At 39.5% G+C, this 14,339-nt stretch overlaps 1 protein-coding gene across 6 annotated transcripts in view; it reads left to right on the forward strand.

The window, feature by feature from the left end:
• The window catches only part of ACSL4 (acyl-CoA synthetase long chain family member 4), a 35,652-nt gene extending 26,145 nt beyond the window's left edge, over positions 1–9,507 (forward strand). For 5 of the 6 annotated variants that reach the window (XM_084212742.1, XM_084212744.1, XM_084212743.1 and 2 more), the window contains 8 exons: positions 635–706; positions 2,331–2,470; positions 2,919–3,091; positions 3,293–3,367; positions 3,591–3,782; positions 4,275–4,389; positions 5,111–5,268; positions 7,060–9,507. In XM_084212742.1, coding sequence (XP_084068868.1) covers positions 635–706; positions 2,331–2,470; positions 2,919–3,091; positions 3,293–3,367; positions 3,591–3,782; positions 4,275–4,389; positions 5,111–5,268; positions 7,060–7,217 — 1,083 coding nt within the window. In that variant the 3' untranslated portion in view covers positions 7,218–9,507. The remainder of the gene's footprint in view (positions 1–634; positions 707–2,330; positions 2,471–2,918; positions 3,092–3,292; positions 3,368–3,590; positions 3,783–4,274; positions 4,390–5,110; positions 5,269–7,059) is intronic. The other variant, XM_084212746.1, reaches the window with a different exon arrangement.
• The last annotated feature ends 4,832 nt before the right edge of the window (positions 9,508–14,339 follow it).

Below are 14,339 nucleotides of genomic sequence, written 5' to 3' on the forward strand. Positions count from 1 at the left end.
TTTTTCAGAAAATGATGCAAATTAACATTCCTGGTGAACAACAGTGGTGGGTTGTACCGTATAAATTTTATTAAAACCTTTGCTTTTATGATGCTTAGGAAGTCTAAAAGCAATCCTAATAAATGCCTATAGCATTATCCACTGGGTAACAGGGTAAGAACAGCTCTTAATAGATCAGCTGAACTGTTTAAAGTGGTCTTAAGTTTTGGTCTCACTTTATCAGTTCTTTATCCACTTATTGCAGATCTTCTATTTAGTCCTTTGCCTTTTTCCCTTTAGCAGTTCAGATAAATAAGAATAAATTAAGCCAGAATAGATACCTCTGTATGTTTTGCTTGTAGAGAGATTTGCATCAAGCAAAACAAGCTCCCAAGGGAAGATGGAGGAGAAAGCAAGTACTTGAGGGAGGAAGTAAGGGAAAGATAAAGTGAACCTGTAAAAGATTGAGTATTTTGGTTGAAATAGATATTAATCCTTACCCTTTCCTTAACAATGGGGACAGAATGACACAGGAACAGGAGAAGATATTTCAACAAATTACATGCTACTATATCTCTTTCTTTTGTTAGTTCTTTAGTTTTCAAGCACTGTTTTGTTTTCTGCTTCATAAATTGACATTTTTTCTTTATTACAGTCAAGTAAAATTAAGAAGGGAAGCAAAGGAGACTGTACTGTACTTAAACCTACACTGATGGCAGCTGTGCCTGTAAGTATACAGAAGCAGATATGTCCAGCAAAAAAAAAAATTCTGTCTTTTTTGTGCTAGAAAAGTGTATTTACTAACATGTTTTGCCCTTCACATGTAAGTAACTGCCACTAATAGGAAAAGAGCAAACACAGACACTCCAGCTGTTGGTGGATTGAACTGAGTACTGGTGCTGCAGATAGCACAAGAGTCTGCCCGTACTAGAGCCAAGATCCTTTTTGATCCAAACCTGTCAATGCTTCAGTACTTAGAAGTGCTGTTTTGACACCTGGACTCCTGAAACAAAAGGTCCCAGTCTGGAACTCCTTTCTGCAGAGGGACAAACAGGGTGGTGCTGGCCAAGAGGGAATCCACTGTAAGAATAGGAGCATCTGGCTCAGTCACAGACTTAGCAGGTCGAGGTGACACCACGGCTGAGTCTCTCTGCTGTTCTAAGGGTTGGCAGGCCAGGCTGAGCCTTCTCTCAGAGGAAAGAGTGATCAGGAGACTGGAATTCCTCCTGCTTCTGCAGGTTCCACTGCTCTGGGAGTGACCAGGTTCCTGCACTCCACAAGGCTGTGGTGCTATCCAGAAACTCCACAAATGTTTGTGTCTTTGTAGTGCCAAAGCCCTCCCCACATGTGCTGCCATCACAGGTGCTGCTTTTAGGATCCTGTCACATCTGTGGCTCATAAAACTGGTAGCACTGGGTGTGCCACATGGTGGTGGGGAGTGAGTAGGAGGATGTAATCTAGTTTAGGAATTCTGAGTTTTGGTTGGATCTGGTTGTTCTGCAATAACTTAGAACAGCCAAAAGTTTTAAAATCAAATAAGTCACTTGTATTCTTTTGTTTTATAAAATCATAAGCATATAAAGTAGCTTGGTCGTCTTCTTAATAATTAATAGAATGACAATAAGTAAGTCTGAGAACTCCAGTCTTGGAAAATACCCATTTAAATTTATTTCATGGAGAGAAAGCTCATAAATACTTCAAAACATTGTGCTCCAAAACAAACTTGAAGGAGCCAGTCTTTAAATTTCCATTAAATACTTCACCGGTCTGAACAATATTTTAGGTTCTGTGTATTTGGGTGACCATAAGCTTATTATTTTAATGGAAATTAATCTCTGGTCTGTGACATAATTGTGGTGGATTTTTGTCAGATAATTAGAATTACTGCATTCATGTTGCTCTGAAAGTTGAAGTGCTCTCTTGGAAAAGGAAATGGTGCAATGAATTCTTAGTTCACTCCCTTGCACTTAACAATTGCTGTGGATAAAGTACAGCATCAGCACTCCCAAGCAGGACACACTGTGAGGGGAATATACCAACCTTTAGCAAAGAGATTGAGTTAAACTTGAATTTAAAATTTTCTAAATCAGTTTGTTACAGTTTAAGACAGGTTCAGATGTAAATAGCTCCAAGCTGCAATGGTCTATAAATTGGCTCAATGATCACATGTTAAAAGCATTGCATTTAAGCACTGCCTAACCCCATGATGCAAAGATTTCACTCTGTTATCCATTTTAAAGGAAGGATAATTGGGGGTGGGGGGGGTGGGGGTTTACTTATTACATGGGATTTAATTTACACATGCTGGTCTGTCCCATGTAGTAATTTTCCTTTTTTTAAACACTTTGTAGGAAATAATGGACAGAATTTATAAAAATGTCATGAGTAAAGTTCAAGAGATGAACTATATTCAGAGAACACTGTTCAAGATAGGCTATGACTACAAATTGGAACAGATCAAGAGGGGATATGATGCACCTCTGTGTAACATGTAAGTGGCATTCTCGGGCCAAGGGTGTGTTTTGCCTTGGGGTCTGTTAGGACAGTGTAAAAGAATGATCCTCTGAGCTATCAGACACTTCTCATCTGCCATGCAAATAACATCTAATGAGTAACTGACATAGTCCAAGTTCTTACTGGAAACAGCTAAGATATGTCATGGTAATGACTAATCTTCCAGACAGCTGCCTGGTTCATTTTCACTGTATTGCCTTTTTTTTATGTGATAAAACTGGAATGTTTGTTAAGCTACGGGAACTCTGCCTCCTCAAGTGTTACACAAGAGAGGTAGTGGGTTTGATTAGCCCTGCTGTCTACTGAAATCTGGGAAAATGTTAATTTTTAAGGCGTTCCAGATAGGAAGAGAGGAAGAAGGTTTGTCTCTTCTTGTAAGAGTGGGCTAAGTAAATAATTTTTAATGCTTTTTGCCTTCTTTCAAGACTATTGTTTAAAAAAGTAAAGGCTCTTCTGGGAGGGAATGTCCGAATGATGCTTTCTGGAGGAGCACCGCTCTCACCTCAAACACAGAGATTCATGAACATCTGTTTCTGCTGTCCTGTTGGGCAAGGCTATGGACTGACAGAAACGTGTGGAGCTGGAACCATTACAGAAGGTAGTTAAAACACCAGTGGAAATACAGAAGTTCAGAAATAGATATGTATGAGTTATTTGGTGATTCTTAATTTTTTTAAAACAAGTCAAAATACAGCTACAATACTACAGCTGTAGTTCTGCAGTAAAGTAACTTGAGATAAGATACACCCTACTCATATTTCAAAAAAATACTGGTTTTCTTTCTTGTTTTCTCCCTAAGTTGCTGATTACAGCACTGGCAGAGTTGGAGCTCCTCTTATTTGTTGTGAAATAAAACTGAGAGACTGGCAAGAAGGTGAGAGTATTGTTCTGATTTCATTTTTTAAAATTTAGCCTCTGCCTGGCTGGTATCTTTGCCTATCTACTTAGCTAGGTGTAGCATATGAAGAAGTTGTTCTTTATCTTTGATAATAGTCATCAGTTAGTGTGCTTTAACTTCAAACTGAAGTTTCAAAGTATTTTCTTGGCAGCAGGATATATAAGGTGTAAATAATTGCTTGGGACTGTGTTGTTTTCAGGAGGCTATACTAATAAAGACAAGCCTAATCCTAGAGGAGAAATTATAATTGGTGGACCCAATGTCTCCATGGGGTATTTTAAAAATGAAGAGAAGACAACAGAAGACTTTACTGTGGATGAGAATGGCCAGAGATGGTTCTGTACAGGAGATATTGGGGAGTTTCATCCAGATGGGTGTCTGCAGATCATAGGTGGGTCTCAGTTTTTGATACCCTAATATATTACAAAGTATTGACTAACCATAATTATACACATGTTATTAATACTGTTGGCTTTGCCTGGGCTAATCTACTTAAGGTTACCTATTTACAGAACCGGTGTAAAACACATTTCTGGAAGTCCTCATAGTGGGAGTAAAATTTGGAAATTATGCCATTTCCTGTGACATTATCATAATCTAAATTTAGCACATGGACTTTAAAGAATACATAAATAAATACAAGATTAACTTTTGGATTAATTACAAAGCTTTAAAATCAGAGTCCTTTCCTACAATCTGTGTGACAAGAACTGTAGTGCTATAACACTTTATACAGAAATCTTTATAAATTTGCTTTAAAACTTGTCCATTAAGATTGGCATAGCACAAAATACATCGGTGATGTGTATGGAAATGAGTCTCTGGAAATGCTCAAGTTTAAATGAAACAAGGTGTTTTTTTTTTCCCTTCCCCCGACTCCTAGATCGTAAGAAAGACTTGGTAAAGCTACAAGCAGGAGAATATGTATCTCTGGGCAAAGTAGAGGCAGCACTGAAGAACTGCCCATTGATTGACAATATCTGTGCTTATGCCAAAAGGTAAGAGTGGTATTAATGTAGAAACTCTGCTTAGAGTAAACATGAAGTAAACATGAAGTACAGGCTCTGATCCACTTCTCTAATCCAACTGTAGTTCTCCATGGTTTCCTTCTAATAACCCTCTCCATCAGAGTACAAGTTACAAACATGTCTGAAGAAGCACAGCTTTCCAGATTCCCTAAAAGCTGAAGAAATTACCTGCTTTTCTGTTGGCATTTCTGGTATCCAGATATGCCTCTGTTCCATCCCATCCCATCCCTTCCTTAAATGAGTATATATCATTATATATGGTTACATTTAGCATGTGTTCTGGCTGTCAGAATCACAGTGAAAAGTTAATCTGTACACTTTGCTTTCTGGACATTTTCTGGATTCAAAGCTTTCCAGTGAGTTTTGGAAATAGTCCCAATATATATTCCCCTCTCCCCCTAAGGAGGAGCTGCAGAGAAGTGCTTAAACCCCAGGTCTATCTGGGGAGCTAAACTGAGATGTGCGTGAGTGAAATGACAGCAGAGCCTCATTCTGATCAAACCTGATGTTGTAAACCAGCTTAGAATATCTTCTTGATAAACCTTCAGATGTGAAGACTAAATGCACAAGAAGGGTTCTGTATTAGTGGAATAACCTGGGCATTTGTGGGTCCAGCAGCAGGTAATTTACACCCTGAAATGAAGGTCTTGACTGAACCTTTTTTCCTTCCTTCTCTTGCCATTCTGTGTAGTGACCAGTCCTATGTGATCAGTTTTGTGGTCCCTAATCAGAAGAAGCTGACAGCATTGGCTGAGCAGAAAGGCATCAGTGGAAGCTGGGTGGACATTTGTAACAATCCTACAATGGAAGCAGAAATACTGAGAGAGATTAAAGAAGTGGCAAACAAGAGTAAGTACCACAGCACATCCTGCTGGCCATGGGGGCTTATCCAGCAAAAACTGCCATTATCCTCACTAACTGCTCCTCCTCCTTCCAGCTTCTCTGTATCTGCCAAAACTTAATGGTTTATCAAGGCAAAGATCACACAAAATTGTTGCATATTATCCCAGGAATTTACATAATACAGGTTGAATTGATTACTATACTACTTGTATTTTTTATAAAATATCTGAAGGTTTTTTCCATCTAAATTCTGGAGACAAGTTTTTTGTCTAATATGGTCAAAATAAGGCCCAAAAGAGCCATTAATTGGAAGAAAAGTTGCAAGGCATTTGCTGGCAAGGAAACTGTTTAAGCAAGAAATTTCAAAGCACTTTTTCCCCGTACAACTTTGTTCCCTACAGCTTTGAACAGCCATGATCCTTGTGGTTGTAGAGGCTTAAAAGCCTGCTACTCCTTGCTGTGGTACTGAAGGATCAAAAGTGTCATCAGTCCTTTACAGGACAAAAAAAATGAACAAACTCAGTGGGGAAGAAAGTCTCTAAAGCACTTGGCACTTCATACAAGGAAGCAGTAAAAGCTGCACTTAAGCACATGCTAAGCACTTTCTCTTAGAGAGGAGAAATCTGCCTTTGAAAATGGGAAAAGAAGGAAAAACACTTTTAAGTCTTACCTTGAAAAAAATAAATCAATCCATATATTTAAGGCTTAGGTTTAAACATTTTCTCCCTGGGGGTTTTTATCCTGAATTGAGCAAATTACTATCCACATAGCTTTGTGTACTTAAACCCTTTGCTTATGCATCCTTTCTGCCTTCTAGACAGTAATCTACTATTGAGATGCAACTAATATATGTGAAACGATTTTCAAAACTGTTTTAAAGAGGTAGTTCTGCGTTCTTAGCAGAGCATGATGCACCTTCATCATGAGCAGGCACACATCTGAGTGGGAGGCAGCAGAACATCCTGAAAGCAGCTGAAGTTAGAAAGGCAGAGGAGCTGCTGGTGTCGCACTGCTGCTGCCCCCCAGAGGCTGTGCTGGAATTCAGCTACAAGTCCATGGCTGTGGGTTCCATTCCCAGCCTACCTGCAGGAGCTGGTAGCAAACTCCATGTGGCACTGAGCACATGCAGCAGCTCCCTGTGCTATTCCTGCTCCTCCTGCCCTCTCTCCTTCCCCTTCCCTTTCTCCTCCCTTGCTCCCCCTCTTGGGCTATTACCTGTGCAAGAGAGAGGAGCAGCCTTGGTTACAGTGAGGCTGTGCATGTGCCAAGCCACTGCTTCCAGCTGAAGGGAAAGTAAGTGGCTAATGTAACAAAAATACAAAGTCCCTTTGTTTTGAATTCTCAACACACTTTTAGGAATCAAAAATATAGAAAGAAAACATTCAACCAGGTGAAGTGTACAAGTGCGTCATTATAATTTAAATATGAAGCATGTCCAGCTAGTCTGAGTTAACTAGTTAACGAAGATACAGCTGTAGAGTTCAGTGTATGCTTTTGTGGCAGTAGTCTCAGAGCTTCAGGCTACTCAGGCATTTGTTTCAAGCTTTAGATTTTGCATTGTCACATCAAATACAAGCTCTAAACACAGAGTGTATAAGAGTATTTGCACACTAGCCAAGACTCAGTGTTAGAACAGGAAGAAATTTGCCTGTGACCCTTGTGTAAGGTTATTTCATTAAGTAGGACAGCATATTATACAAGCTACAGAATGCTGACCAGATTTTTAGGGACCATGAATTAGTATTTCATTTGGCCTTGTAATCACAGTCGTGCTTTTCTTTGTTCTTGTTCCCTCAGTGAAATTGGAAAGATTTGAAATACCCATCAAGGTCCGGCTGAGCCCTGAGCCATGGACCCCCGAGACTGGGCTGGTGACAGATGCTTTCAAGCTGAAAAGGAAAGAACTGAAAAACCATTACCTCAACGACATTGAAAGAATGTATGGAGGAAAATAAACAGCTCAGCTGACCTGGCAGCTGTGCAGGGGGCTCCTTCTCATGCCTAAGTTTTGGATGTCTGTGTGCACTGTAGATATCACACATTCAAAAAACACACCAAATGGACAACTGTTTCTATAATTGCTATCAAGTAAAGCAGAATATCTTAGACTCCAAACTCTTTAATTGTTAGCAAATTAGACACTGATAGTCTTCATAGTTTTGTGTGATCATCTCCAGTTTTGAGACAGACATCATTATGTGAAGCAGTGTGACCAGGTAATTTTATTGTTTCTCTAGCATATTCAGACTGCTTACAACTTCTCTTTAACTCATGCTGAAGTCTGGCCTATATTTCAAAAAGGAAAAAATAATGTAATTGTGATGACCCTTCTGTCATAATAAGACACTTGTAATAAGATATTTCCCTCTAGCAAGGAGGGAAAAGGAGTATCCAGTGTCTACCCTTCTCCATTTAAAAACAAAACCAACAACAGCAGTAGTCAAGAACTTGCTAGAGATCACTAATAATGCACTGCTTGAAAATGGATGGATTCTTCTGCACATCAATATCTTGAATATTTTCAGTGCCTACAAAAGAATAGACAGTACACTTACTGAAATAAAGGTGAACTGAAAAGCTTTCTAAAAACAAGTTATAAGAAATTTCACTCAAGAGCATTGAATTAACTATTTCAACTTCCAACTCACCAAACAGGTTTTTAATTGCCACTGCATTTTAATTCAAGCAGAGCTTTCCACTGGACACAGAGTGTAAAAGAAAACAAAGACTTGCACAGCTCTGGGGGTGCTGATGAGAAATCAGTGCCTGAATGCAGAACTTGCATCTGGACTGGCAAACAGCTGTGAAACTGATGGGCAGTGGTCTCTAAACAGACTTGAAACTCAGAAGAGTTTTGGTGGCTTGAGAGGTGATTGATGCTTTTAAGGCAATGATTCTCTAGACCCTCACATACATGTGAGTACTGGTTACCTGGGTGTAACTTAGAGGTTTTAAATATCTGCATTCCTTTATGGAAGGTATTTCCGTTCACCTTTTAACTGTGGTAAGCATGATAAGGCAACCAAAAACCAACAGGAGTTTCCCAGTCTAGTCTTGTTTTACTTACAGAAAAGTAGCTTCTGGCCAGGGAATCTTTGTTTCTTGGAAACTTGTAAAAAGGGACAAATCACTCTACGGAAATTCATTATACAAATGTTCTCTTATTAACTGGAAGTCACAGATGTGAAGAAGGAGGAAGATGTAATTTAATAATAGTTCATCATTTTGTGTGCCGAATCCTGTACTGTGTCTTCTTTTGAATTGTAACTGAGCTCCTGCATCCCTGTCAGCTCTTCACACTTGAACCATAAGTGCTGTAAAAAGTGCAGGCTCTTGATACTGTTCTACTTTGCACTTTCTTAATCATTTTATATATGTTGCTTACATTTTGTACAGCTGTGGCCCTCAACTGCTCTATATTGCAAATTCATTTGAAAGTATTTATAGATTTCTATTCATAACATTTGTGTTGTGTATATGATGGTTAAAATACTATTTGGTATTGTCATTGTACAGAAAGTAAAAGATTTTGTACATTGCTGCTCTTGAACACATGAGCTTGCAATTTCAAGACAAATTTTTCTTTTTCTGCATGTATTTGTATTTTTATTTTCCAGTTAAAATAGACTTCGGCAAAAATAAATGATGCCTCTACACTCCTCAAGTAAAGCATCCCTTCTCCTGGGGACCAACTTCAAACTTCACCATGCATAATTTTCTCTGGCAAGTGCAGAACACTGCCTGCTGACCTTCCAAGAACCCCAAGGGGAAAGAGAGAGAGAGAAAATCTGGGATATAAAGGTGATGGTATCCAGTTGTGCATGGAACTACAAGTGTCACTAAAAGAAACAAGGAAATAGCTTTTCTAAAATAGTTTTTTTAAGATATACACAGTTGTTTTTTGACAGCAGGGAATATATCTCATAGCAGTAGCAACTGTTAAAATTACTTGGTCCTGGAGCCATGGAACCAATTTTTCCATGTTTTAAAACTGGTCTCTATTCAGTAGCCTTTAGTCAGCCTATTAGCATCACAAAAGTGAAATACATGTAAGAAAGATACTTACATTCGAGTCTTTCAGCAGGTTCTAAGACTATTTTTTTTAAGCCATGAATGTATTTATATGAAATGTATTTTATCTTCTGTGTCTTGGTTGACTGAGGATTGCTATTTTCAAAATATATGTACCACATAACACAATGTTAACATTTCAAAAGTGGAATACAACTTAAATGGTTCAACAGGTTTGTGTTTTTGAAGCTCTTTGTATTGTTCCTGTTCCGTGCCTCACATTCTGTCTGAAACTGAGTCTACCTTACGAAGCAGCAGCAATGGGTCCATACTTCAGGTAATGAAAACCAAGCCTCCAGCAGGCCTGGTTTTTCTTGTAAGGAATTAATGAGAGGTGGATGTCCTGCAAAAGACAATTTGCTACATCCTCAGCTTTGGGGAAGGGAAAGGATTACATCAGGCTGCCTTCCAATACAAGGATTGTTTGCAAATACCTTGCAGTTGGGCAAGAACTGTATCCTTCATTTCAATGAATTCTAAAGCTGTTTTGTGACAGAGCTTGTGGAGAAGAAACAGAATAAGCAAGAATGTTTAATTTTTGCCATTAAAAAGAAGGAACTAGAATGCAGATGAAGAGATAGTAAATCACTTCAAAATCAATATGTGATAGTTACAGGTGCTGTTTATCCTGTGCTGGGCTGAAAGGACATACACCATGGGACTGAAATGTGAGGGAGAGGTTCATGTACTGCTGAGGGTTCCAGAATGCTGAAAGTTCTTCAGAAAGCCGTTTAAGAATTTTAAATCATCCTTGTAAGACTGGGGGGAAAAGTTCAAAGAGAAACAAAATGCAGTTTGGGCAGATCTGGTGTAAGGTTGTATTGTACCTCCAAAGACAGGGTCTGTCTAGAGAAAGCCAGAGTGTAACTACTACAACAGGGGCACTGGGAAGCTTCAGCCAGCTTAGAGTTGTTTAGCTGGCCTGAGGAGGAATGGCATATGCTACTAGATGATTAACCAGTAACTCCATGCACAAGGCACAAACAGCTGGCCCCAGGGAAAGAGAAAGAACAGGGTCTAAGTTTGCACAGTGAAATGGATGATTTGGCATTTTAAAAGAAACATGGGATTTTAAACCAATTCCTTACTAAATACTGAACTAGTTGCCTGAGATCTCTGCCACAGGAAGTCTTCAGAGTCTCAGAGTCAATGACAGCTCAGCAAAGCCTCTGAGGAACAGCTTTGGCACAGACCCATTGGTGGGGCTGGCAAGGACCTGCACATGACACAACAGGAATGCTGCCTGTAATGTCATTAAGTGGCTTGAAACAGAAAAAAAAAAAAAAGTCTAAACAGGGAGAGGAAGGAGCTACTCCCTCAGGAGCAGGTGAGGTGATGTTTAACCACCCCATGCAGTAACAGTGCCCTTGCCAACACTCAGAGCATAACCTGCAGGGCACTGCCTGCCAGCACCCCCAGCACAAGCTGCAATTCCCAGCACACTGGCAGGCTATAAAAGGAACAGAACTCAGCTCACAATGTGGGTCACTCATTTTCACTAGGAAAAAAAAAAAAAAAAAAAGAAAAAAGAAAAAGACCATATCTACCACATCTCAGAACAATAGTTTCAAATAACTGTTGTATTCTAACAATAAATTAGTGTTGTTCTGCAATTACACGCAAAACAAGAAATAAATTCTCATTTTGTATTTGATTTTGTTGGGGTTTTTGTTTGTTTGTACCTTGGCTTTGTTTGGTTTTGGTTGTTTTTGTCTGTGGTGGGGTTTCTTTTCAGTCATACTGAGCCTACCCCATGGCTAAGCTCTATTTACATGACAGTAAAGCAATTTCCTTTCTGAAGGGTGAAATTTACACTCTCAGAGATTAAAAATAATAAATCTGGTGGGTTTTTTGCATAAGATGGTATGAAGGTAATCTACAAAATGCAATCAGCAAAACTTGCAGTCACTGGCTACATGGAATTGCAAACAATGCACAGAGTAAAACTCTGTGTGAACTTACCTGGATTAATGAAACACATTTCCAGTTAACTCAGTGCTACTGCAAAGTAGATTAGTGATTGCTTCATGATAGGAGTACATCAGCCATGGAGGACCAGGGCTGACTATATTAAATATACATTTATACTTACACTGTAATTTTCACATAATTTAATTTGAATGAGTTCTGACAGAAATGGTGTAATGTTTGCACTATTGCTTTGCTGCTGGGTGCTATAATAGGTTGAATCTTGCTACACTTTTATTGGGGAGAGACACATTTTGAAGAAAATGAAACCATTCTAGATTGATAACGTGTTCTAATGAAGCTGATTATCACAGATAATTTATCCAAAATTGTCTTTGGTTGGAAGCATGTAGCCTTGACATTAGACCAGTGCTAATTTATTTAGACAAACAGAGCTCTGGCCACACTGTCTGATCCTCACAGACTTCACCTGCACTTTTAAAGCAATGAATAACTACAGCACCAAAACAAACAAAAACTGAAACCAAAAATACACCACCAACTGTTGAGTTTTCCTCTTGTTCTCCCATTTTGAAATACCAATAACGTGGTTAATGATGAACACTCCCAGAGATGCCAGAGGTCACTACATGTTTGTCACACCTGCTTATTTCTGCATTTATCCTTACATGTCTCCAAGTCTGCCCACCATCCCTGTTACTTCTGATCATCCAGACCCTGAGCAGGAATGCCCATCTCTCCAAGACATGACCTCTTATCAATTTAAATACTAAAACAAGAAGGTATCATTTAGGTTTTACTTTTTTAAAACACAGAAAAGACACTTCAATTTGAAACAGTTCTGAAGTACTTCTAACAGGTGAATTGAAATTACTTTAGTCCACATGTTGTTCCAGCCCTGGAGTTGTTTCTAGGATTTTCAGTTGTTTTAAACAACGAACCCAAACTTTTCCTACCAGATATAAATCAGCCTGTTACTTTTTGTGCTCCCCAGGGAGTGAGTGTGAAGAATGGATCACTGTTCTCTATAGGTGCCTGCCCTACTTTACTTTCTGCCTTTTGAGTTACAGCAAACACAATCTCTCCCAGTGAGCCCATTTCTATGGCATTTAATCAGGGTCATTAAACCAGGGCCCCTCTGCCCCCACGTTCAAAACAAAACACCTGCCTCAGCCCCCTACACAGCTTATGGAAATCACTTCCCAAAGCCTTTACCTTCATCCCAGAACCTGCCTGCTTCTTATGTAGTGGGACAGGTCTCACCTTGGGACTTCTTTTTTTTTGTGTTGCTACAGAAACATTCCATTTACTAGTGTTCCATTTTAAAAGAGAGGCGTTATGGAAAATCAACCAATATTTTTTCAATACTTAACTCAGTACTGCACACTTGCCAAATGCTGTTTATATAGAAAAGCCCAAGTCAATACTACGGCATTTTGCCTTTTCAGATGGGTACTCATTCTGGTCTGCTGTTAAAATACATCTTTTCCTCCAAAAACAATGAGAGGAAGATGGAATGATCACAATGATCAGCTCCAGCCACCTCCTGGAAAGGAGCAAAGAAACTGCACAAGTTAAAAACTATTCTAAATGCTGGCAAGATTGTGAATCTAACACATGCAACTGCCACACTCACCTCTATAATAATGACAATTGAAATTGGAGTTACCAGATAAACAACCTGGGAGCAAGGAAAAATTCAAGGCCCTCAGAGCATTCATAGGATTTCAAAAAACCCTTAACTATGGACAGACACCTTTGCAAGGGGGAAAAAATATGAAGAAAACTCACCTGTCTGTGGCCTCAGGATCCTTGCCAGACTGGGAACCACCCAGAACTCACCTGGTAACATTCAGTTCTTCCCAGGCCTTTCTGATTAAGGAAACGAGCCTCTGTAGCTGATTACCACTTTAGTGATGCCAATAAATTCTGCCCCTGGGCATCTGAGCAGTGCAGCTGTTGCTGCTCAAGCTCAAATTCCTCAGCACTGTTCCCTCCAAACTTCCTCCCTTTTCTCTGCTGTGTGCCCCTCAACAGCACACCTGCTCTGGGAGCCTGCCCAGGGCCTTTGCTGTTGACCTGCTCTCGTTTTGTCAGCTGGGTGCTGGATGATGTTCTCCTGCAGGAGAGGTTTGGATTAGATATTAGGAAGAAATTCATTACTGTGAGGCAGGTGAGGCCCTGGCACAGGCTGGCCAGCGGAGCTGTGAAAAAGTTTGCCCTGCATGACACAGGTCACAAATAAGGTAAGCACAAGACCTGCCATGTAACTTAACATCTAATTATCTGTTCTATCTGTGCCTTTCAACACCTGATCACAAGGTCTCAGTGGCCTGTAATAATGTCTGATTTACATCAGTCCATCTGTTCTTCAGTTACAGTTCAACTACCTGTTTAAAGAAGATAACACCACTGTGCATTAAGACACACCAAGGTACTTGAAATACTCAAGAAAAGTTCATATTGTGGTATACAGACCTTGATATATAAAAGTATTAAGACTAGCAGCAATTAATTACATTAATTTCTTTTTGTTTTAGCAAGTTCAATACATTGTGTAGTGGTTGGAAAAACCACAAAGATGCAAACCCATTGGGGTTTGGGACCTGAAACAGGCTGTAAGAAGACAAAAATCAGCCACTGCAATCCAACACAATTTTGTCATCACCAGGATATTCTAAGGCACTTATGTTGCTGATGCAGGGCAAAATGGTCACTTAGTGCCTGTAGTCCATTCAGTCACAAAGTGTAGCAAGATAGAGTTATTCATATTATTAAACCCAGTCTTCTGAAGGAGTAAGCCCAGCTATCAATACCCTACCTTTCTGCAGCTAGGAATAAAAAATAAAAGTTCACTTTTCTAGGAAGACTTTAATATTCTTTTCTACAGTCCAGTGGCAATTTTGACAGAGCTGTTTCTGGATCCACTTTTAACATATCTGCAAAAACATCTTCTGGTCTGAGCTGATTTATTTTTCCCAGCACTCATAAATCTTTACACTGCATCAGCTGTCAGAGCCTTGCTCAGGATCATTACCAAGAGCAACTGCCTGCAAAGCCTCACTGAAATCTATACC

This window comes from Fringilla coelebs (genome assembly GCF_963513975.1).
Source record: "Fringilla coelebs genome assembly, chromosome: 11".
Taxonomy (NCBI): Eukaryota; Metazoa; Chordata; class Aves; order Passeriformes; family Fringillidae; genus Fringilla; species Fringilla coelebs.